Source organism: Amphiura filiformis, chromosome 3 (genome assembly GCF_039555335.1).
Source record: "Amphiura filiformis chromosome 3, Afil_fr2py, whole genome shotgun sequence".
NCBI lineage: Eukaryota > Metazoa > Echinodermata > Ophiuroidea > Amphilepidida > Amphiuridae > Amphiura > Amphiura filiformis.
The window spans coordinates 54,279,817-54,302,831 of record NC_092630.1 but is presented as its reverse complement, the minus strand read 5'-3'; the positions used below and the strand labels follow the sequence as shown (position 1 = coordinate 54,302,831).

Here is a 23,015-nt window from a genome sequence, read left to right as displayed (position 1 = left end):
CAAACGAATTCAAGATGTCAGCCTCCATGAGCAAACTTTTTCTCTTCTCACGGTTCTCTTCGATTCAACATTTTCAAACATTGCCAAAACGTGCGTATGCTACTTGTGTACAAACGAAAGCTCTTGTGTACAATGAATATGGTGATCCATCAAAAGTAGTGAAGTAAGTTAAGCATAAGAGTTTAAATCGGATAATATTATTTAGGTATCACAGGGAAACCTCAGTTAGGCATGTTCATAAAATTTTGAAATTTAATAAATTCATCTAAAATTGCTTTCATTAAAAAGAGAATCGTTTAACGTAAAAAATGAGGGGTCAATCATGTATGTAGGCCTATAATTGGCAATGTTATGAGGCAGTGTTGTAGTCGAGGACCTCATGTCCGAGGCCAAGGCCAAGGCCAAGGACTTGGTGTCCGAGGCCAAGGCCAAGGCCAAGGACATGGTGTCCGAGGCCAAGGACAACCCTCCGAGGCCAAGGACTTTTGTCTCCGAGGCCAAGGCCAAGGCCAAGGACCAAGGACTTTCATAATAATGAACCATACTAAACCACGCCCGATCGGGGGGGGGGGGTCATATTGTCGTCAACATAAGGCAATTTTATATGCACTTTAAATAACGCTGCACAGTAAGCCTAAACTTTATAAAATAAACATGTCTTAAATGGACTCTTTATCCTAGTTTCAACCAACAAAACCCAACTTGTTCATTATATCGATTTGTTTCTTAGTCTTAGGGAACAACCCAAAAGTTTGATGAAGTCCTATAAACGAAAGTCCTTTCGCTAGAACGCTAACCCTTCCACCCTCCCCTCTAACGCAAGTGTCAAATATCGAAAGCTCCAACCTGTATTCATAGGATACAGTGCGGTCGCTGTGGTGGATGGATGCGACAATGCTAGGATACTAGTGATCACGTTTATGGAAGAAACCAATATTCTATTTTATTTTAAGATATTTTCTTCGTACCTTTTTAGCACGAAAAAAAAATAATTAGGACTTGCTGGATTTTCATATGAAAAATAATCAGCTGCTTACAAAATTAACTTACAAGTTGCAGGTTGCGAATACTGTACACTATATTGATTTAAAATCATTTTGAAGCAACCACTGTAAAATTTCAATATCGTAGGCCTACTTCAGAAAATACTGAAATTTTATATTAAATCCTTAAAAAGATCAACTTTGACCAATGTTTTAACGACTTTTTTACAAACGTAATCTGATTTTTCGGCCCCCTCCCTCCCTAAGGCTGCGATCACATAGAAATAGGTATTCGCTACACAAAATACGCTCATTCGATCAGGCTGAGTTCACATAGGAGTATACTATGTGAACTCAGCCTGATCGAATGAGCGTATTTCAGATAGCTTAATACCGTATACTCTATGTGATCGCAGCCTCAACGGAAAGACTTTTAAGTAAATAAGACTTCAACTTTTGGGCTGTTCCCTTATCTAGATCAGTAGTGAAGATTACAATATAATACACTTATGTTTGATCGCATACCTACCATTTTGATGTCAAAAGCTAGACAGTTATGTGGTATATAATAATGTGCGACAAAGCAGTCTAAAATGGGCACTGATCTATCTTAAGATCAAGCGCAGCAAAATGTAGCTGATGAGGTTAACCAAAATAGATAAAATTCATTTGATTACAGTTAGGCCTACCCGGTAATCGAAACATGTCATACAGTAGTGTCCAATGAGTTCCTTAAAATATCTAAAGAACCTCTTGTGTCTATTCGATATTCCTATTTTAGGAATCATATTGGCTGAGTGGAATTTTAATATAAAACCACATATTTGGCCTCCATGTGCATCTTTTGCAAAGAGCAAAGATGATAGTTAAGAGTGCACCAAAATATTGACAAACTGTTTTGTATTTCAATCAGGTACAATAAAAAGCTATCCTTAACTGTCATGTTTCTCTAAAACGTTTTAATTTATACCTAAACAGCAGATTGTACTCTTTCACTCTTTAAACATTTGCCTGCATTTTTGATGATTTTGCCTGTCCTTGTCGGGTCCTTGTTGTCGAGGACCAAGGACTTTGGGGTCCGAGGCCAAGGCCAAGGCCAAGGACTACACGTCCGAGGCCAAGGACTACACGTCCGAGGACCAAGGACTTCAAAACCTGTCCTCGAGGAGTCCTCGAGGCCGAGGACTGTACTCGAGGACTACAACACTGTTATGAGGAAAAGTATGCTCGCCTGAATGTCCCAAAATGGGCCAAATTGTGTGTCCCAGCATTATCAATGGCTTCCTATGACATCATAACATGTGTGTATGTACTTTATGGCTAAATTTTTGAGCACGAAGGGCCATTTTACAAAACTTTCGCAAATGTTTCATGAAATGTGGCTTTCATTACTTGATAGATAGTATCAAATATTATTCAAATGCAGATTTTTTAAAAATCATGCTAGGTTGGAGTTTTGAGGGTCAAAATCCAAATTTTCTTCATTTTCCTATTGGATTACACAGTTACTTAAGACAGGATCTTGGTGCACAAGTAAGCTTAACGAAGCCCGCCCTCACATGTTCAAAATGTGATCATGTCTACCTCAGTTAACACATTTGTTAGTCAGTCAAAATGGCCTAAACCGGCAATACAAATTTATATTGAAATTAAAAAGAAGCTTTTTAAGAAGGAAACCTTCATAAATATGTTGTCTATACTTCACTTGACCCAAATAGGCCATCTTCTCTAATGTGCCTCTGTTAAAAAAAGACCCCCTAGCTTACTGAAAAAAAGTTCTTACAGACTACGCTAAAATGCGTGATGGATTTTAACATAAAATACCCAGTATGACTATGCTAAAATGAGTGACAACATAAAGTATACAGTTAAACATTTATATTACGAACTGAAAGTGCCGAACTCTTGTTACATAAAAAATAAATTATTGGCGTTGCTGTGTATTAATTAATTAAACTTAAACATTGTATTTATTGGATAGTGAACTGTCTATATACTAGCTCTCTAATATGCCTCCAGAAGCGATTTTACCGTGTTAAAGGTATGGGAGGGAGGCATATTAGAGAGCTAGTATATAGCGCCGGACCAACTATATACTAACTCTCTAATATGCCTCCAGGCCGATTTTAGCGTGTTAGAGGTATGGGAGGAGGCATATTAGAGAGCTAGTATATAGCGTCTTCCAAAAGATATCGACTCTATACTAACTCTCTAATATGCCTCCAGACGCAATTTTACCGTGTTAAAGGTATGGGAGGGAGGCATATTAGAGAGCTAGTATATAGTGTCTTCCAAAAGATATCGACACTATACTAACTCTCTAATATGCCTCAAAACACGATTTTACCGTGTTAAAGGTATGGGAGGGAGGCATATTAGAGAGCTAGTATATAGAGAATCCTAATTAATACCCGCCCGGAGGGTGAGAAAAGGGGATTTCTTTTGGGGGATATTCTAAGCTGAAAGAGGGGCTTGGTTTGTTTTGGGGGGCAACTACAAAGAAGGGAGATCTGCTCTAAAGAAGATTTTTTTTTGCCCAAACTAATATGCCTCCAAAAGTCCAAACTAATATGCCTCCTTCCCATACCTTTAACACAGTAAAATTGCATCTGGAGGCATATTAGTTTGGACTTTGGAGGCATATTAGTTTGGGCAAAAAAAATCTTCTTTAGAGCAGATCTCCTTCTTTGTAGTTGCCCCCAAAACAAACCAAGCCCTCTTTCAGCTTAGAATATCCCCCAAAAGAAATCCCCTTTTCTCACCCTCCGGGCGGGTATTAATTAGGATTCTCTATATACTAGCTCTCTAATATGCCTCCCTCCCATACCTTTAACCGTGTTAAAGGTATGGGAGGGAGACATATTAGAGAGTTAGTATAGTGTCGATATCTTTTGGAAGACGCTATATACTAGCTCTCTAATATGCCTCCTCCCATACCTTTAACACGGTAAAATCGCGTCTGGAGGCATATTAGAGAGTTAGTATAGTGTCGATATCTTTTGGAAGACACTATATACTAGCTCTCTAATATGCCTCCCTCCCATACCTCTAACACGGTAAAATCGCGCCCGGAGGCATATTAGAGAGTTAGTATAGAGTGTTCACTATCCAATTAAAATAATTTTTAACAAGGTTTAATTATTTATATTAAAACTGTGCTTAAACACTGATTTCCAATATAGGCGGGTTAGGGTTAGGGTTTAGGGTTAGGGTTAGGGTTTAGGGTTAGGGTTAGGTTAAGGGTTAGGGTTAGGTTAAGGGTTAGGGTTAGGGTAAGGGTTAGGGTAAGGGTTAGGGTTAGGGTTAGGGTTAGGGTTAGGGTAAGGGTTAGGGTTAGGGTTAGGGTTAGGGTAAGGGTTAGGGTTAGGGTAAGGGTTGGGGTTAGGGTAAGGGTTGGGGTGAGGGCTTAGGGTTAGGGCTTAGGGTTAGGTTGCAATTAAAATTAGGTTGCAGTTCATGATGATGGCATAGACCTAATCAACCCCTAACCCCTAACCCTAACCCTTACCCTAAACCCTAACCCTAACCCTAACTCTAACCCTAACCCTTACCCTAACCCTAACCCTAACCTTACCCTAACCCTAACCCTAACCCTAACCCTAACCCTTACCCTAACCCTAAACCTAACCTTAGCCTAACCCTAACCCTAACCCTAACCCTAACCCTAACCCTAACCTAACCCTAACCCTAACCCTAACCCTAACCCTAACCCTTACCCTAACCCTAACCCTAACCCTAACCTAACCCTAACCCTAACCCTAACCCTTACCCTAACCCTAACCCTAACCCTAACCCTAACCCTAACCCTAACCCTAACCCTAACCCTAACCCTAACCCTAACCCTACCCTAACCCTAACCCTAACCCTTACCCTAACCCTTACCCTAACCCTTACCCTAACCCTAACCCTAATTCTAACTCTAACCCTAACCCTAACCCTAACCCTTACCCTAACCCTAACCCTTACCCCTAACCCCCTAACCCTAACCTAACCCTAACCCTAACTAACCCTAACCCTAACCCTAACCCTTACCCTAACCCTAACCCTAACCCTTACCCTAACCCTTACCCTAACCCTAACCCTAACCCTAACCCTAACCCTAACCCTTACCCTAACCCTTAACCTAACCCTAACCCTAACCCTTAACCTAACCCTAACCCTTACCCTAACCCTAAACCCTAACCCTAACCCGCCTATATTTGAAATCAGTGTTTAAGCACAGTTTTAATATAAATAATTAAACCTTGTTAAAAATTATTTTAATTGGATAGTGAACACTCTATACTAACTCTCTAATATGCCTCCAGGCGCGATTTTACCGTGTTAAAGGTATGAGAGGAGGCATATTAGAGAGCTAGTATATAGCGTCTTCCAAAAGATATCGACACTATACTAACTCTCTAATATGCCTCCAGGCGCGATTTTACCGTGTTAAAGGTATGGGAGGGAGGCATATTAGAGGGCTAGTATATAGAGAGAGTCCAAAGTAATACGCGCCCGGAGGGTGAGAAAAGGGATTTCTTTTGGGGATAATCTAAGCTGAAAGAGGGCTTGGTTTGTTTTGGGGGCAACTACAAAGAAGGGTGATCTACTACTTAAGAAGAATTTTTTGCCGAACTAATATGCCTCCAAAAGTCCAAACTAATATGCCTCCAAAAGTCCAAACTAATATGCCTCCAAAAGTCCAAACTAATATGCCTCCAAAAGTCCAAACTAATATGCCTCCAGGCGCAATTTTACCGTGTTAAGGGGGTACTACACCCATGGCCAATTTTATGCCTATTTTTGCATTTTTCTCAAAAATTATAGCGCATTGGTGACAAGTAAGATATGTAAATTATAGGGGCAAGGACTACAACTACTGCACTGAAAATTCAGCAACTCAAGGCAAGTAGTTATTGATTTATTGATCAAATATTGGTTTTCCCTCATTTTTGACTGTAACTCCACAACTGTTGTCTGTGCTGAAATAAAATTTCCAGTGCAATAGTTGTAGTCCTTGCCCCTATAATATACATATCTTACTTGTCCCCAATGCGCTATAATATTTGAGAAAAATGCAAAAATAGGCACAAATTTGGGCAGGGGTGTAGTACCCCCTTAAAGGTATGGGAAGGAGGCATATTAGTTTGGCCTTTTGGAGGCATATTAGTTTGGGCAAAAAAAAATCTTCTTTAGAGCAGATCTCCCTTCTTTGTAGTTGCCCCCCAAAACAAACCAAGCCCCTCTTTCAGCTTAGATTATCCCCCAAAAGAAATCCCATTTTCTCACCCTCCGGGCGGGTATTAATTTGTACTCTCTATATACTAGCTCTCTAATATGCCTCCAGAGGCGATGTTACCGTGTTAAAGGTATGGGAGGGAGGCATATTAGAGAGCTAGTATAGCGTCTTCCAAAATATATCGACACTCTACATACTAACTCTCTAATATGCCTCCAGAGGCAATTTTACCGTGTTAGAGGTATGGGAGGGAGGCATATTAGAGAGCTAGTATATAGCGTCTTCCAAAATATATCGACACTATACTAACTCTCTAATATGCCTCCAAACGCGATTTTACCGTGTTAAAGGTATGGGAGGGAGGCATATTAGAGAGCTAGTATATAGAGAGTGTCCAAATTAATACCCGCCCGGAGGGTGAGAAAAGGGGAATTCTTTTGGGGGATAATCAAAGCTGAACGGGGGCTTGGTTTGTTTTTGGGGGCAACTACAAAGAAGGAAGATCTGCTCTAAAGAAGAATTTTTTTGCCCAACTAATATGCCTCCAAAAGTCCAAACTAATATGCCTCCAGGCACAATTTTACCGTGTTAAAGGTATGGGAGGGAGGCATATTAGTTGGGACTTTTGGAGGCATATTAGTTTGGGCAAAAAATTATTCTTTAGAGCAGATCTCCTTCTTTGTAGTTGCCCCCCAAAACAAACCAAGCCCCTCTTTCAGCTTTGATTATCCCCCAGAAATCCCCTTTTCTCACCCTCCGGGCGGTATTAATTTGTACTCTATATACTAGCCTCTAATATGCCTCCAGAAGCGATTTTACCGTGTTCAAGGTATGGGAGGGAGGCATATTAGAGAGCTAGTATAGCGTCTTCTAAAATATATCAACACTCTATACTAACTCTCTAATATGCCTCCAGAGGCGATTTTACCGTGTTTAAGGTATGGGAGGGAGGCATATTAGAGAGCTAGTATATAGCGTCTTCTCAACACTCTATACTAACTCTCTAATATGCCTCCAGAGGCGATTTTACTGTGTTTAAGGTATGGGAGGGAGGCATATTAGAGAGCTAGTATATAGCGTCTTCCAAAAGATATCGACACTATACTAACTCTCTAATATGCCTCCAGACACAATTTTACCGTGTTAAAGGTATGGGAGGGAGGCATATTAGAGAGCTAGTATATAGAGAGAGTCCAAATTAATACCCGCCCGGAGGGTGAGAAAAGGGGATTTCTTTTGGGGGATAATGTAAGCTGAAAGAGGGGCTTGGTTTGTTTTGGGGGGCAACTACAAAGAAGAGTGATCTACTCGCAAGAAGAATTTTTTTGGCCCGAACTAATATGCCTCCAAAAGTCAAACTAATATGCCTCCAGGCGCAATTTTACCGTGTTAAAGGTATGGGAGGGAGGCATATTAGTTGGGACTTAGGGTTAGGGTTTAGGCTAAGGGATATGCTTAAAATTATGTTACAGCTCATGATGATGGCGTACCTAGTCAACCCTAACCCTAATTCAACCCTAACTCTAATAACCCAAACCCTTTCTACCAAACCTACGTAGGCCTACAGGGATTAAATTGGAAAACAAAATTATATAGGCCTATCTATAAATTATATTGACCTACTGCAGCTAACGAACCACAGCGCAATGCATTATGGGATTGATTTGCTATGCGTAATGGGAAGGGTATCACAATCATTTATTAACATGGGTTTCACTGCGGCGTTCAGTCGAGGACACACTCTGTGGACGTGTGCGTTCAGTCGTAGCGTAAATATTGATCGGGATGGTACGGCATACAGGTGAACTTTTTTTCAGTAAGCTAGGGGGTCTTTTTTAGCGGAGGCATATTAGAGAAGATGGCCCCCAAATATATGATTTTTTTTGGTGATGAGAGACTCGCACATGGAATTTCAGAGAGATTTTGATAGCAGTTCCATTAAAAAAAGGTGCTATCGTCATGAGACTAAGTCGATCTAGAAACACCCCGTAATGCTGTTTTGGGGAATTTTGCTAGCAGAATCTTTTTGATGAAAGTCAATCTTTGACAAGATGTAACTTTGCTACGGAAAGTGCTATGACAAAAAGGTTTTCAGTGTTGGCTTTCTTTACTCAAGGGCTTTAATTTGATATATAAAATGATGCAGTTTGATGGCAAATTTGAATTCACCTGGGATACCTATATTATTATACAGATCCTCATCCTGAGAGCACAAACACACATCACAGCAGACCCTGACACATGCACACACATTATTATGTACATATGTACAAACAAATGTAGGTATGAAAGGTGAATTCAAATTTGCCATCAAACTGCATCATTTTATATATCAAATTAAAGCCCCAAAGTAAAGAAAGCCAAAACTGAAAACCGTTTTGTCATAGCACTTTCCGTAGCAAGTAACAAGTTGCATCTTGTCAAACTTAAGTTAGATTGACTTTCATCAAAAAGATTCAGCTATTAACAAAACAGCATTTCGGTAATGTTTCTACATGTACACTCATAATTATGACATTGAATCACCATCACATTGTCCACAGTCACATTGGCATAGCATTGATAGTACATTGTATATAGGCCGGGCGGAGCTACGTCATGCTGGTGAAAACAACCAAGTGCCGGTGAAAACAATGTGCACAGATCAATCAAATTAGGTCACTGGGCCGTGTGCCCACTGCGCATCGCATGCGGAGCGTTACACCTGACGCCGAGTGTGTGCTTACTGCTTAATGCATGGAATGTTTTGTTTTTGAGCTGCAAGTTGCCAGGAAATTTGCTAAAAAAAAAAAAAGATGTCAATATGTAATGGAGGGATTTAAATTTCCACTTGACTACATAGTTTGTCAGTATGACTACCCATACAGTCACCCTGAAATGAAGATACTTTTCTTGTACAAAATAGCCTCAATCAAAGATGAGGGGAAATCTGCGCCTTAGGGCATGTCTGTCGTCGGCACTTGTAATTTATAAACATGATAAATTAAAAATAAAATATTTGTTCAGGTGTAAAGCATATCCAGTGCTGTGCATGAAATTGCCACAGCTTAGGCTTAAAAAAAAAGATAGTTTGCTTGTTCTCCACAACTTTTTCAGTTGGTCGGGAATCTTTTTTTTTTTTCCTTCTTTTTTTTTCCCACACCCAAACCAAGATCTTTCAGTGTGCCAAGCATTGCCAATGGTCTCACTCTGAGACGAATACACCTGTATTCGTCTCAGGTCTCACTAACATCGATCTCACTTCCAACATGTACCTTCTTCTCCACCACTTAAAACGCTCTTCAATTAACATCGACCTCTATATTCTCCATGTTGTTGTTTAGTACCTCCAAAATTTTGGAGTTTGTAGCAACGCTAGTAACTCGGTCAAATAAAATCGTAACATCGAGTTTACAGTGCACAACAAACTGTACGTCGCCATTTTTACCCCATTTTCACATGCTATGAACGAACGTTGCTTTGGTGTCATGTCAAATATTACATTTCAAAAATAATCTTGATACTCACAAAATGCAATAATATTTCAAAATATCATGTTTAAAATATTGTTTAATTTTGCGTGTGTCATTTATAGTTAAACAGTAAACAGAATCCATAAAAGTTTAAAATAGCATGTTGCGTCAAGTGTTCGATCTATCGGATAAATACATCGCATACACGCACGTGTATTTGCTGCTGAATCTTGATCTGACCAACAACAGAAGCGTATACTAGACAGGTGTGTGCAGAGACTTAAGATTCTGACATCGTGGTTCTAGTATGTCTACTGAAAGCGTTTATTTGACTATTTTGTAATACTTTTTTTTTTTTTTGAGTTCATTTTTTTTAAGCTTTTATTTTATCAGTGGTTGTTAAAAAAGTAGAATAAATAAAAAAACTAAAAAAACATATGCATACACACAAATTTGGGTCGGTCGGTCGGTAAAAGTTTTTAAAAACTTTTTTATTTTTAAACTCGGTGGGATATTACGGTCGTTCGCTGGAAGACAAGCAAACAATCTTTTTTTTTTTTTACCTTACTCATTTTCTTTAGCTAAAGACAGTAAAACTTTTGACACTTGACTTTCAACCAGTTGTAGTAACTACAAATTTCGAATGTTTGAGGACTTGTTCTCAAGTTGTAACAGGCCTAGGTGCCATAGGGTGTCTTTAGTGTTAATTGTTTTCATTATAAATGTCGCAAATGTTAATATTGACAATAATTAACAACCTGTTTGATCTCTCCATATATTGCTCACCTGTGTTTTCATATCGTATTTTGTGAAAAATCATTACAAATGTGTAATTTGCAATCATTTTTGGAGCAATAATTTCATCGTACCGACAGCTAAGAAGTATGTTGTGATTGCACATTAAATACACGCACCAGGCACAAAATGAAACTTGTCAGTTATAGTCATCCTTGCTGTTCAACAATCTGATAATTTTAGATTATTCTGAAATATACATTTTGTTAATTGGACTTTACTTTGTCATTTGACACTGTCATGCGGTTAGTGAAAATTGAGCAAGAATTGACCAAGATATGCGCCTCCAAACCTTCAAACCCCAAAATCAAAAGTTGCAATTTTAACTACTGTATTCAATTGTGTCCTTTATTGATTGGTCCGTGGTGCTTGTGTGCAATACAACGATGCGTTCCCATTGAAAATCGTTGAAATTGCCAATTTTGATTTTGGGGTTTGAGGGTTTTGAGGTGCATTTGGTCAATTCTTGTTTGATTTTCATGAATAGGGTGTCAAATGAGAGAGCAAATTCCAATTAACAAAATATATATTTCAGAATAATCCAAAATTATCAGGTTGATGAACAGCAAGGATGACTATAACTGATGAGTTTCTTTTTGTGCCTGGTGTATAAACACTGTTAAAACTCCCGGTCGGAGCCGGGAGTTTCAATTATTGGAACTGACTTTTAACAGACTTTGACTTGAAATTAAGTTGAATACTTCTTTCCCCAGGATCTCCTACTTTGTACTCACTAAAAAAATCATTTTGTAACCAAATTCAATCTTATTCATGTAACTGTGATCGCTCAAATCTCTTTTGATTCTAGGTGTGCAGAGATTAAAGTAGATGACTTAACTTCTCAGTCAGTGCGAGTACAGATGCTGGCAGCTCCTATCAACCCAGCTGATATAAACACAATTCAAGGTAACACACTCCTTCTTGCAATACATGTATCATATGAATGCAACAATGTTACTGTTTTTTGGTTTATTTGATGGCATAAAAATGAAATACAAGACGAAATTGAACTCTAAACTTCACATTTAAAAACATCAATAATTACTGAACTATACTTTGATCAGCTTGTAATTGGCGGGAAATGTAAGGCATTTACCACTACTCCAATAAGTACACCCACATTAAGAGTGCTATAGTTGACATGTCTGCTCTATATTTTGCGAGTTAAGGAAAGTAGACAAAGTACATGACTTGAATTAATGATTTGTGATGCTTCTGGCGAGATGTCACAAAACAATTCTCAATATAAAACATATTGATATTAATCCCCGATGTTAAAAGGCCTGTGGATTACGAGATGATCAAAGTATAATCTGAAACTCTAAAATATATATCACAAGAAATGTAACAATGCGATACTGTATAACCTAAATGTGACCCGGCAGCACAAACGAGCCGTAAATTCCCTAAATTGTATTCTGTGTTACGGTGTAAAAGGTGTACGAAGGTCGTATTCATCGATAACTTGCTGGCCCGACTTCCGTCTTATTTTGATAGTCAAAAACTAATCAATAATCCTATTGTTGAAGTGGATAATAAGCTTCTACCTTAGATGGCTGGCTAGCTCTGGTCTTTGTTTGCTTTTGCTAAATCCTGTTCAAGTGGTGGGTTACCAGGCATTGTATTTTGTACAGGTATGCATAACCAACAATTAACAATGAGAGAACTTTCTTAAACCTCGTTGACTTGGGGATGATTTGAAATGACCGCCAATTATGACTGTTTGATATATATTGCCAGCAATGTGGAAAAAGAGACACATGTAAAAACGTAAAAAGCTATAATTTTGTTGAAGGAGCAAAGTTTAACAAACCATAACCTCGCTTCTGGATATCGTTTGAAGTCAAATGATATACCATTTTTAAGTTTATGATGTTTATTTTTTAAACACGAAATAAAACAAAATTGACCGGGGGAGGAATTTATGGCTCATTCGCCGTGGACGGTCACAAATGAAGTTTACTTGGCTGTATCTCAAAGACAAGTCAGTTTTTATAGAGAGTGAAGTTCCCATTTTATGGCATTGTTACATTTTTACAGGGGTAAAATATCAGTATTACAAATTCTTCAAAATGCAATGTTTTAGAGTTTTACAATAGATCTGATTAATTTCGTATGCCAGTTTAGAGTGATTTTGAGGTGATTTAGAATGTAACTAGGAGAAGACATGAATTCAACTTTGCTTTGAATACTCCTTTGCCTATTTCAGGTGTGTATCCTCTCAAGCCTGATTTACCTGCTGTTGGTGGTTTTGAAGGTGTTGGAAAAGTCGTTGAAGTAGGAAAAGATGTTACTGACATAAAACCAGGTGATATAGTTTTACCAGCCATTAATACATTAGGTAAGTAAGGGATAGCTTTAGGAATATACTTTAGGGTGTCCCAAAATGATTGTTATAGTTCAGTAAGTAAATAAAAGTTCAGTAAGTAAATAAAATCAACTGCATATAACTTCCATGCGATTTACTAAAACAAAATACTTATAAAAGCAAAACACAATCAAAGAGCAAATTTAATTAGAATGCATTGGCAAAATCAAATTGGGTTGTGTAAAGAATATTGAAAGATTAAAGCACTGCCTATGAGGTCCGTAGAAGCTGGAATGGTGGAAAACATGTTACAATAGTTGCAAAAAGAAGACTGGAACACAAGATCTGCCTTTTTCATTTGGGCTTGGCGATATATCTATTTTTGGTTCACCTGAGTTTGGTACTAACTGCTTATTTTGTTGGTCGCAGTATTGAATCAACCATGCTAACCTAATCCTTCAGATCGTATACACATACGTACAAATATTAGTGTTCCAAGAAACTCTTGCTGTTGTAAGTAATTGTGCTTCACTGGCCGTAATAACTAATTCACCAATTTAACCAATTTTCACTGATTCGGTGCATTTCTGACTGACAAAAGTGGGGGCACAGCCCCCTGCCCACCCCTCCCCTTTGCGCATGCCACTGGTGTATATGTTACTGTTATGTAAACTAGTGAAAATATAGGACAACAATTTGTGTGCAGTGACATGCTTGGTTTTCAAGTAAAATGTCTGAAAAAGGTAATATTCATTAGAAAGTTTAGCCCACTAAGCTCATCGATTCTCATTAAAATATTAAAGGAAACATAATGCTACAAAAACAATCCAGTGTGTTTGATTTTGCTCAAATAAAAATACTATATCGGGCAGTGTGCTAAGCAGCACATGATAAATCTGTTTCAAAATGTTTGAGGCTTTTTATTTTCTAATCAACAAATATCCATACTATAACTATGATAATTTCCCTTTTGTTTCCCACAGGAACCTGGAGGAATGAGCTTGTTTGCTCCTCACATCATGTGATGTCAATACCACATGATACTCCTATTGTCACAGCAGCTGGTATAAAGGTCAATGGGTGTACAGCATATAGAATGCTACATGACTATGTATTACTCTCAAAAGGTAATGCTTTTATGTCATAGGGATAAAAGCATGCAACATTGCATTTTGATATGAAGATCTCTTTCACATGATCAAAGAACAGGGTGGAAAATAGAACAGCAAATAATAGTATAAATAAACCTGGAACTATTGAAAGGGATAAAAGGCATGGTTTTTGTGACATTTTAATAAGAATTTATCTTCAACACCTTGTTGTTGAAAAAAATAGCGTGCAATATTTTCATTAAAAACATAACAGACTGATGTTCATGAAATTTCATCTGTGTTGGTATAAATCATGAATTTGATTTGAACTTTTGATAAACACAAGCAATTATTTCCTACCTCGGAAGTTTGACAGGGACAGCAGGTGATTCCAACGTGGAGTCAAAGAAGCATTTCACATCAAAGCCAACCAACCATCTCTCAACAAAGACGGGTCCGGTTCAAACTTTCAGGAGTCTGCGAGTCTGTTATCAGGTCAAAGGTCAAAAAGATCACAGCCTGATACAGTCACTCACTCGCTGATGAATGATGGAGTACCATCTGAAAATTCCGAGGTAGGAATTAATTCCTTGTGTTTGGATCAAAAGTTTAAATCAAATTCATAACAGACTGACATTTTGCCACACGAGGTAAGTGTGTTTTGTTTATGTTATTGTTTTTATTTTATCTATTTATTTTTTATTTCATATTAAACTAAATGCAAAGTCATCTATCTCTCCCTAGCTCACAGTTCAAGCACAAAAACAGAGATAACGTAATTGCTAAAGATTTTGTCTCTACCTGGGTCACACCCAGGACCTCTTGCGGCCTTAGAATAAAACACCATAATCATGGTGCCAGTGAAGTATTGTTTAAAGATGCTTACCTACAGTTTTTCATGTATCTACACCTAGGAGTGGAACAATTACATATCGGCATACTGGGGACATTTTCCGCCATTTTGCTTGTGTATTTTTGTGTGTATGGAATTTAACTTGGCAACTGCGGACGTTATATCTCGCATACCATATCTCAAATACATGCATTTGCGGTTGTTTACAGACCTCCAGAAGCCGAGGACAGCCCCTTATTGCAGAGGGGTCCACGTTTAAATGTGACGTGCGAGTGTGTCGTTTCCTGGCAAACACCTATGCACCAGCACACGAGATCAGGGACTTTATAGGCATCGCACACTGGAACAAGCATTATAACAACTTATTTATGCATGCTAGTGTGTAGTGTTATTGAATGGTTCTATTCATAACATTCATACTGTGTAGATTTTACTCTCTGATTTACATCGTCTTTTATCATGTTAATATTACTTAATTCTATATTAACTATTTTGTAGGTGACAGTATAATTCAAAATGCATCAAACAGTGGAGCAGGCCAGGCAGTTATCCAGATTGCTGCTGCACTAGGAATCAACTCCATCAACATCATAAGAGACAGGTAAATATTGTACAGGATGTGTGTTTGGTCAAGTCTGTGGTCAAGCAAAGTTCATATTGATTTTGAAGTAAAGTGAACACTGCTTACCCATAGGCAATACCTGCCAAATTATCAGTCTGTAATCTATTTGATTGGTTACAAAGAGGCATATATCATGTATTGAACCAATCACAGATATGGGGTACATATCACTTAACTTTTAACCTTGTAGTAAATCCCTATTACTTACAAATGGTACAGTTCATAAGTAAGTTTAGTGAAATGGAACTTATAGGAATGATTTGGACACTTGCGAAGCTTTGTAAAGTTGAGTGAAATGGAGCACTGCTGGTGAGAATGGGAACACCCCATCAGTCCGAAATACCGTCAATCCGAACCCCCGTCAGTCCGAAAACATGTTAGGGTTAACCCTTACCCTAACCCTAACTGGTTTTCAGACTGACAGGGGTTCGGATTGATGGTGTTTCGGATTGACGGGGAGACCCCGACAGAATAGTAAGTTAAGATATCTGAATACAAGTTTTGTGTGATTCTCCAGCTTAAAAAACATGAATGTATCACCTGCTTTTACTCACAATCAATACCTTACCCAATCTGCATTGCAGACAAGAGAACACAAGTCTCGCTTTGTGTACCCCCAGATCAGCTCATCAGTCTATGCCAATTCCTTCTTCCCACATACCATTAAGGACTGGAACATCTTGGAGAAGGATCCGGCCGAGTACCCATCCATAGATGCCTTCAAGCTTGGGCTGAGGGATCATCTCATGATGTATCTCCTCATTATCCAGTTTTTAACCAGCACTGTATATTTTCGCACCCGTCTTCATTTTTATGTTCAAGTTGTTCCTACCCATGCACACATGCAGTGCATTTTCCCCTCATAATTGAGGCTGCACTTTAAAGGAAGGAAGGAATGTGGGACTTATAATTCCTCTTGATTATGTCACACATATGTGACTTGATAATCCAATCAATATATGATGCATTTGAGTTAAAGGAGTATTTCGTGATCCTAGCATCCTCTTTTTAAGACATTTTTTAGTAGATATCCACGAAAAAAGCTTATTCCCAAAATTCGTTCTGGTGCACCAGAACGAAATTCAAATTTCACGATATCTTTGCTAAACGAATTAATCTGCAAGAAATTTTTTGTACATAAACATTATGTAGCTAGGGGTTTCCAGTGGTATAAAAATCACAACTATTTTTGAGAAAAGTGGGGGGATGATGCTGTGGATCACGAAATACCCTTTTAAGCATGCAGATGCTGACACATGATCTCTAAAGTCATTGGAATGCCCAATTTGTCAAACTACCTAGGGCTCAAATTCAGGCGCGTCACAAGCGGGGCGCTCCACTTTTTTGCACTTTGAGCAATTTTTGCACTGTTTTGAACTATTTTGCAGCTTCGCGTAACTTTGGGCACCCCACTTTTTTGTCACGTGCCTGGGCTCAATGGCTACCAGTCTGGTGGGGGTATTACAAAGGAGTGCAAAGTGGCCTTAAATTAGCTACTTAGCGGTTTCGCCATTATGCACTATGTGGGGAGAGCCTCGAACTGGCAGCATACATGAAAGGAAGAATTATGTAACCTTACACAGAACGTTATGACTAGTTCAATTCCCATTCATGTATGCTGCCAGTTCGAGGCTCTCCCGCACATAGTGCATAATGGCGGAACTGCAAGTAGCTTAATAGCTTTGGGTATACCACTAATAGTGAGTGGGTATAGCAATGCAGTTAGATATCCTTGACTTATTGGTAGCAGCATTTGCAACTTGGAAGTATATTTTTAGAGCAAGTTTGATATTATAAATCAAATAATTTTCAAAATGTTCAACATTAGACTGGATGAATCAGTTGGAATCAAAATGTTAAAAGTCTCAAAAGGGAAAATGTGTATTATGATGTAATGAAGCAGCCCGCTGCTATCATATGTGTACAGCCATATCAAAACGATGCACTTGTCGGCTGCTACATTTCATCTCAAGTGGAGGTCACTTCAAATCATCCCCAATTAAGTTACATGGTTTAGGAATACAGAGAACATTCTTTAACCATGATGACCTATTAAGATGAGCCTGGTATTTATTCCTAGCTATTATGTGAAATGAGACACATGTAGCAGCCGACAAGTGCATCGTTTTTGATGTACACATATGTAGAAGGTTTGTATCAGAAGGTCTGTCTAACATGTGTATTGAGTAATGACGGTGTTCTACATTTTGGAGGTGAACTTTGAATTTTGGTCTTTGAGGAATGATATCAGATTTTTGTGTTCATGTAGAGATGAATTTGCATACTGTGCAGAACTGTGTTTGCACTTATATTAGGGCTACAGATATTCACAATTTCAGATGACAAAATGCAACATATATGTATGAAGACAAGATTATGTGAAAGTTAATAAATGCAAGTCTGCCATTTTTATTACATCACTAACTAGACCTGGGATTCAGGAGCTCAAGAATCATTTGAAATCCCTCGGTGCAACTTTAGTGTTTACAGAAGAGGAAGCAAGAACAGAAGAAGCTAGAAAACATCTTCAGGTTAGTTTGATATTTTGTTTCCTTAGTTCTAATTCTTCATTAGCTTGACATCTGTTGTACTGTTATAGTTTCAGAAATCCTCACTCTTGGGTAGTTATATGTGGGGCGGTGTTCGTATACATATGCATTGCTTTTCATGTTTAACAATTTATACCCACTTGTAATAAACACCTGGTCCATCTACACCCATTGTACTGGACCTGAACGCAAAAACCAAATATACTCAAAATTGTAAGATTCATTCTAGAGGGCATCAAATGCCATAATTAATTAATACATGAAGTATTACGTCCATGTTTGTAGGTGTATGTATTATCAGGTCTAAAGTTATACACATAATTAATTCAGATTGTGTCTAAAAGGCCATTGTTGTAATGTAGTGAAATGTGTTTTCAGTTTTCCAATGAAAATTTAAAGGTGTATATAGTCAATTGTTGTGTATGTAGGTGAAGATTTGTATTCATATGTACATGGGTAAATGTCATTAAACAAGTTGTTTGTATGTGTATACTGGCTTTTGCAAATACCTTTCACACTGCTGCGGATTGATCATGTAAAAGAACTTGGTCACGCCTGCGTCACACAATGCTATGCAGATTGGTTGGCGAATGAGGTGCGGATCTGATGATGACATGATTTCATTAGCCAATCAGAACCAGACTTCATATATACACCGTAAATGGCATCAAATCGGGCACTGCGAAAGGTGTATGAAAATTTGTGTAGTCCAATTAGCTTCCACGAGAGAGTGACATCAGTACTTTGTGAAAGTTGTGGAGATCTTCCACCTTTGATTACACATATATACATGCCGATTCTTTGAGCCAGTGCGCGCAATTTATTAATATGTGCATTGGAGCATGCACTGACATCACTTTCTCTCGAAGCCAAATGGACTGAAGATGAAGATGTTTGTGCATAGGTAATCACCATCAAATGAGGATGTTCTTGTACCTGCAACAAGGGCGTTGAACCATCACTTTCTCTAACCATGTGGTATGGAATAGAAAGGATGGCTATGATTGAACTATCATATGTATTGCTTCTACCTCAAGTCGGTAATAAAATGACATCTCCTTTCTTTTATATACTTTCAGAGCATCCCTAAACCAAAGTTAGCATTTAATGCAGTGGGAGGAAAAAGTGTAATAAATCTTATCAAGTGTTTACAGTAAGTATAATAATAGTTGTAATATATACCAAATTCAAGAAACATTCCAGAGCTATTTATTCAAAATAGAACATTAATGAAGATTTTTAACAAATATTTATTTTAATATATGAATAAAGGTGTTGAATCAAATTGGTAATGTAAAATTTTAAAAAAGAATAAGTTTGGTGCCCAAAATTGCATTTTTTTCCTATTCACAGTGACGAGTAATGTAGACGGCATAGACATTTTAATTTTAATGACATTTGTGCTGCCGGTGTTTCACATACTTGTGCAATCACTATACTATTTATGGTGTTTCATTTATATTTACGCTGTTTGTTAAACTGCAGAAGTAAACATTCCAAATTACAAACTATATAATTTGATTTATTGATATTAAATATATCATAGGAAAAGCAGAACACTTTGACAAAACCTTGACTTAATATGCTGTTACAATTTGTTGCCTTTGAAAATTATAAACTAATCAAGATATCTGAAGGTGGTAATTCTCGAAGGATTCAATTGTGATGTGACTGATTAACATGTGGCATAATGTAACTTTCATACAATATTTGTGTCTTTGCTTTTGAATACAGGCCAGGTAGTACTATAGTCACCTATGGAGGAATGTCAAGGCAACCCTTAATGATACCTACTGCATCTCTCATATTCAATGATATTAAACTTGCAGGCTACTGGATGTCACGATGGCATGAACAAAACAAACAGTGTAAGTATGGAACATGTTTGGCAAAATTTATTTGCCTTTTTACGACTTTGAAAAATATTATTCTTAAACACTTGATGAACTACATTGATACCTGGTTGTCTTTTCTTTGATAGAGTTTGTGGTTTCCTGTGGTTGTGTTTATTTTTAAAACCTGACAGGCTGGTAAACCTGAAATGGGTAAAATCTGTGATGACATATGTCATTTTACTCTTACTTTGTTCACAAATGTCATTTTACTCTTACTTATTCAATATTTTGTCAAAATTTATTTAGACAAAAATGTTTAATAAAAATAGAGCTATTGTTGTTGGTTTATTTATTTGGGTTTTTTGGGTTTTTTTTAGCATCTATTGCACGTAAGATTTGCAATACATATTTTCCTGTAGAACAAGTTGGTATTCAGCCTTATTGTTCTTATATACTTAAAAGAATGGTGTTTAACATGTGTGACAGACAATCGACAGTTTGAAAAATACTTGATTATTATTTGTTTTTGTTTTTGTGGGGTATCTATTGCATATAAGATGTGCAGTTACATATTTTTCTGTAGAAAAAGTTGGTATCCAGCCTTATTTTACTTACATGAATGGTGTATCATGTGGTGTGTAAGACAGCCAATGCACGACTGAAACAATACCTTATTATTCTGAGAATAAAGTTCCAGTAGATATGCAGAAGTCAGTCATCAAAATTGAGTTTTAGGACCATGGGTATGTGATATAGAAGTGTACTTTTGTGTCAAATTGAGTAACAGGAAAGTAACTGAATCTGTGAATGGCCATTTCACCACTGGGAGTACAGGTTGGTGTTGTGGTCATATGTGAGCTTGGTTGCTGATCCATGACCATGTGGCATCCTCACAGGTTTTCCTCTAAACTGTGTGTTCAACTTATGATTAACAAAGACTTGTAACATGTGGATCGATATAGAATCATTACGATGGCATGCAGGAGTAGGGACTTGGCTTTGACATAGTGTAATATAAATCACCTCTGATCTTTACCCCTTTATGGCAATAATGCATGCGTCTTACATTCATACGCTATTTTGTTTATTATTGTTGTGTTCTTTTAAATTCAACAGCCCCAGAAGCTCAACAAATGATTCAACAGTTGTGTACATGGGCCAAGCAAGGACAACTCAGACCACCACAATACAGTGAGGTTTCATTCCAGGATTATCACCTTGCAATAGAAAGAACTATGGAGGGTTTCACATCGAGCAAGCAAATACTCAGGTTTGAATCATGACACTAACAACATCAGTGCACAGAATTTGACTGTGTACGTCATGTAATCATCCTATTAACACTGAGTTTATAGTTATTGTTGATATCATCCAACGTTGATGCTGTATGAAGTACACACAATTGCAGCTATATTTTGTTTTCACGTTATGAGAAGACTTTGAGGTTACTCTGCTATCTAATGAAACATTACGGGAATCTCGTAATTGATCCTGTCAGCAATAATTGACCTTATTTGCGTATTATTTTATTGCTATGTAAGCAAGGTCCGAAGAGGTAGGATCATTTTGGGAATTGGTGTACTTATAGTACGGTAATATAAAACCAATCCCCACTCTGCCTGTTTCTGCAGTATTTTACCATGCACCGGTTTGCCACAATTTCTTCTACTCAACGAACATATAGCCATATGCATATTTGTAACTTAATTTGGGTGAAGTTCCTTTCCTTCCCATGTTGGCCTTTTATTTTAAGCAAGTAGTAAAGATAAGAAACTGAGCGTCTTGACTGATTTTGAAAAATATATATGTGTATCAATTTTGATGCCAATTTTAGCTAATATCATCCAAATATATCCAACAGTGAACACGTGGATCGTCACACAGGTGGCACAATGGCATGGACTTCTCCTAAGTACCACTTAAAATTGTATTTTGCTGAGATTTTAGTTTGAATTCTAATACATCCTGCCTTCACCCATGTGTGATATATCGCACAATAAAAACCAGAACCATTAGTGATAAAATGCATATCCGGATTAGCTAGAAAAACATTTCTTCACAAGTTGAAGCACTAGTATATATCTTGACCATCTTGACAGAGTTAAGCATTATGAAGAAAGATAAAATGATAATAATAAAAAGTAAAAAATTTGGTTAAAAGTAGCAGAAATTTACCCTATATATTGTATTATCAGATTACGATTTCGTAACATGTTGTGTAACTTCCTAAATCCTTTCAAATTAGTCTGCACAAAGTTCATATTTAAAATAAAATCTTTGAAATAGGGAATGAATATTTTTGTAATTCTAAGATATGTGCATGAGAGCACATGTGTACTTATCAATTGGCATAAGATCTGTATCCATAATCCATTAATACATTCTATAAGTCTACACTAATGAACATAATAAATCTTATTCATGTTCACTGAGTGATTGTACAGCCAAAAGTAGAGTCTATATGTCACTTTAATTACAGGGAAAATACAAAACAACACCTCATTTCATCCTGTTAGATTGCTGGCTCACTTCCCACATTTTTCCCACAGTGTTGGTGCCTATTGATATTACTCTATTGTTGTTACATAATTTCATTTATTTTAAAAGTATGTGGTTTCATTTATACATGTGTGGTTTGAAAGGAAAAGGTATATATTTTATATTGATCATAAACAAATCTCATCAAAATGATCCGTTCATGGGGTAAAACTTAAAATTAAGGTCAACTTTCAAAATATACTGACCAACCCCAGTATTACAGGGTTTTATACTCCAAACTTATACATTGTACAAAATAACAACACACTGAAGACAGTTATTGGGTGCTTGTTTTTCTTTTATTGTTTGAGACACAAGTCATATATTAAATTTTTACGTAAGAGTGAGAATGATCAAATGTACTCATATGATTTGAAATGGGTGCAAATAAATAACAAATACCTATTCCCATCTTATAGCCACATTATGTGGATACATAAATCCCCCAGGATAGTTACACATACATTTGTGCTAGCTCTTCAGTGGTCCCTCTAATTGGATAAAAATAGCCAAAGATACTTATGAACTATTACATAGAAAATGTTACTTAAATAAACTTGTTTTATTTCATTGCAAACACTTATCTCCATGCTTAAAATCCAGAAGAGGGCATAAAATGGTAAGAAACATATTTTATTGAACTCCATTATTAACAAGATCAAACATCTTGTACTTAATGCAGCCAAATAGGCAAAGAAGAAAATACAGCAAGTGTACATGGGTTTTTCAACATAGGTTTTTCAACTTGACTTTTTACTGTAATGACCC

The 23,015-nt window shown here is 37.3% G+C and overlaps 1 protein-coding gene across 1 annotated transcript; it reads left to right on the top strand.

Moving 5' to 3' along the window:
• Positions 1-10: 10 nt before the first annotated feature.
• LOC140148745 (enoyl-[acyl-carrier-protein] reductase, mitochondrial-like) lies at positions 11-22,969 on the top strand. Its single transcript, XM_072170792.1, has 9 exons — positions 11-163; positions 11,260-11,357; positions 12,661-12,792; positions 13,743-13,886; positions 15,202-15,304; positions 17,754-17,856; positions 18,954-19,027; positions 19,609-19,742; positions 20,826-22,969. The coding sequence occupies exons 1-9, from the start codon at positions 15-17 to the stop codon at positions 20,990-20,992; spliced, it is 1,104 nt and encodes a 367-aa protein (XP_072026893.1). The 5' UTR covers positions 11-14; the 3' UTR covers positions 20,993-22,969.
• Positions 22,970-23,015: the final 46 nt, after the last annotated feature.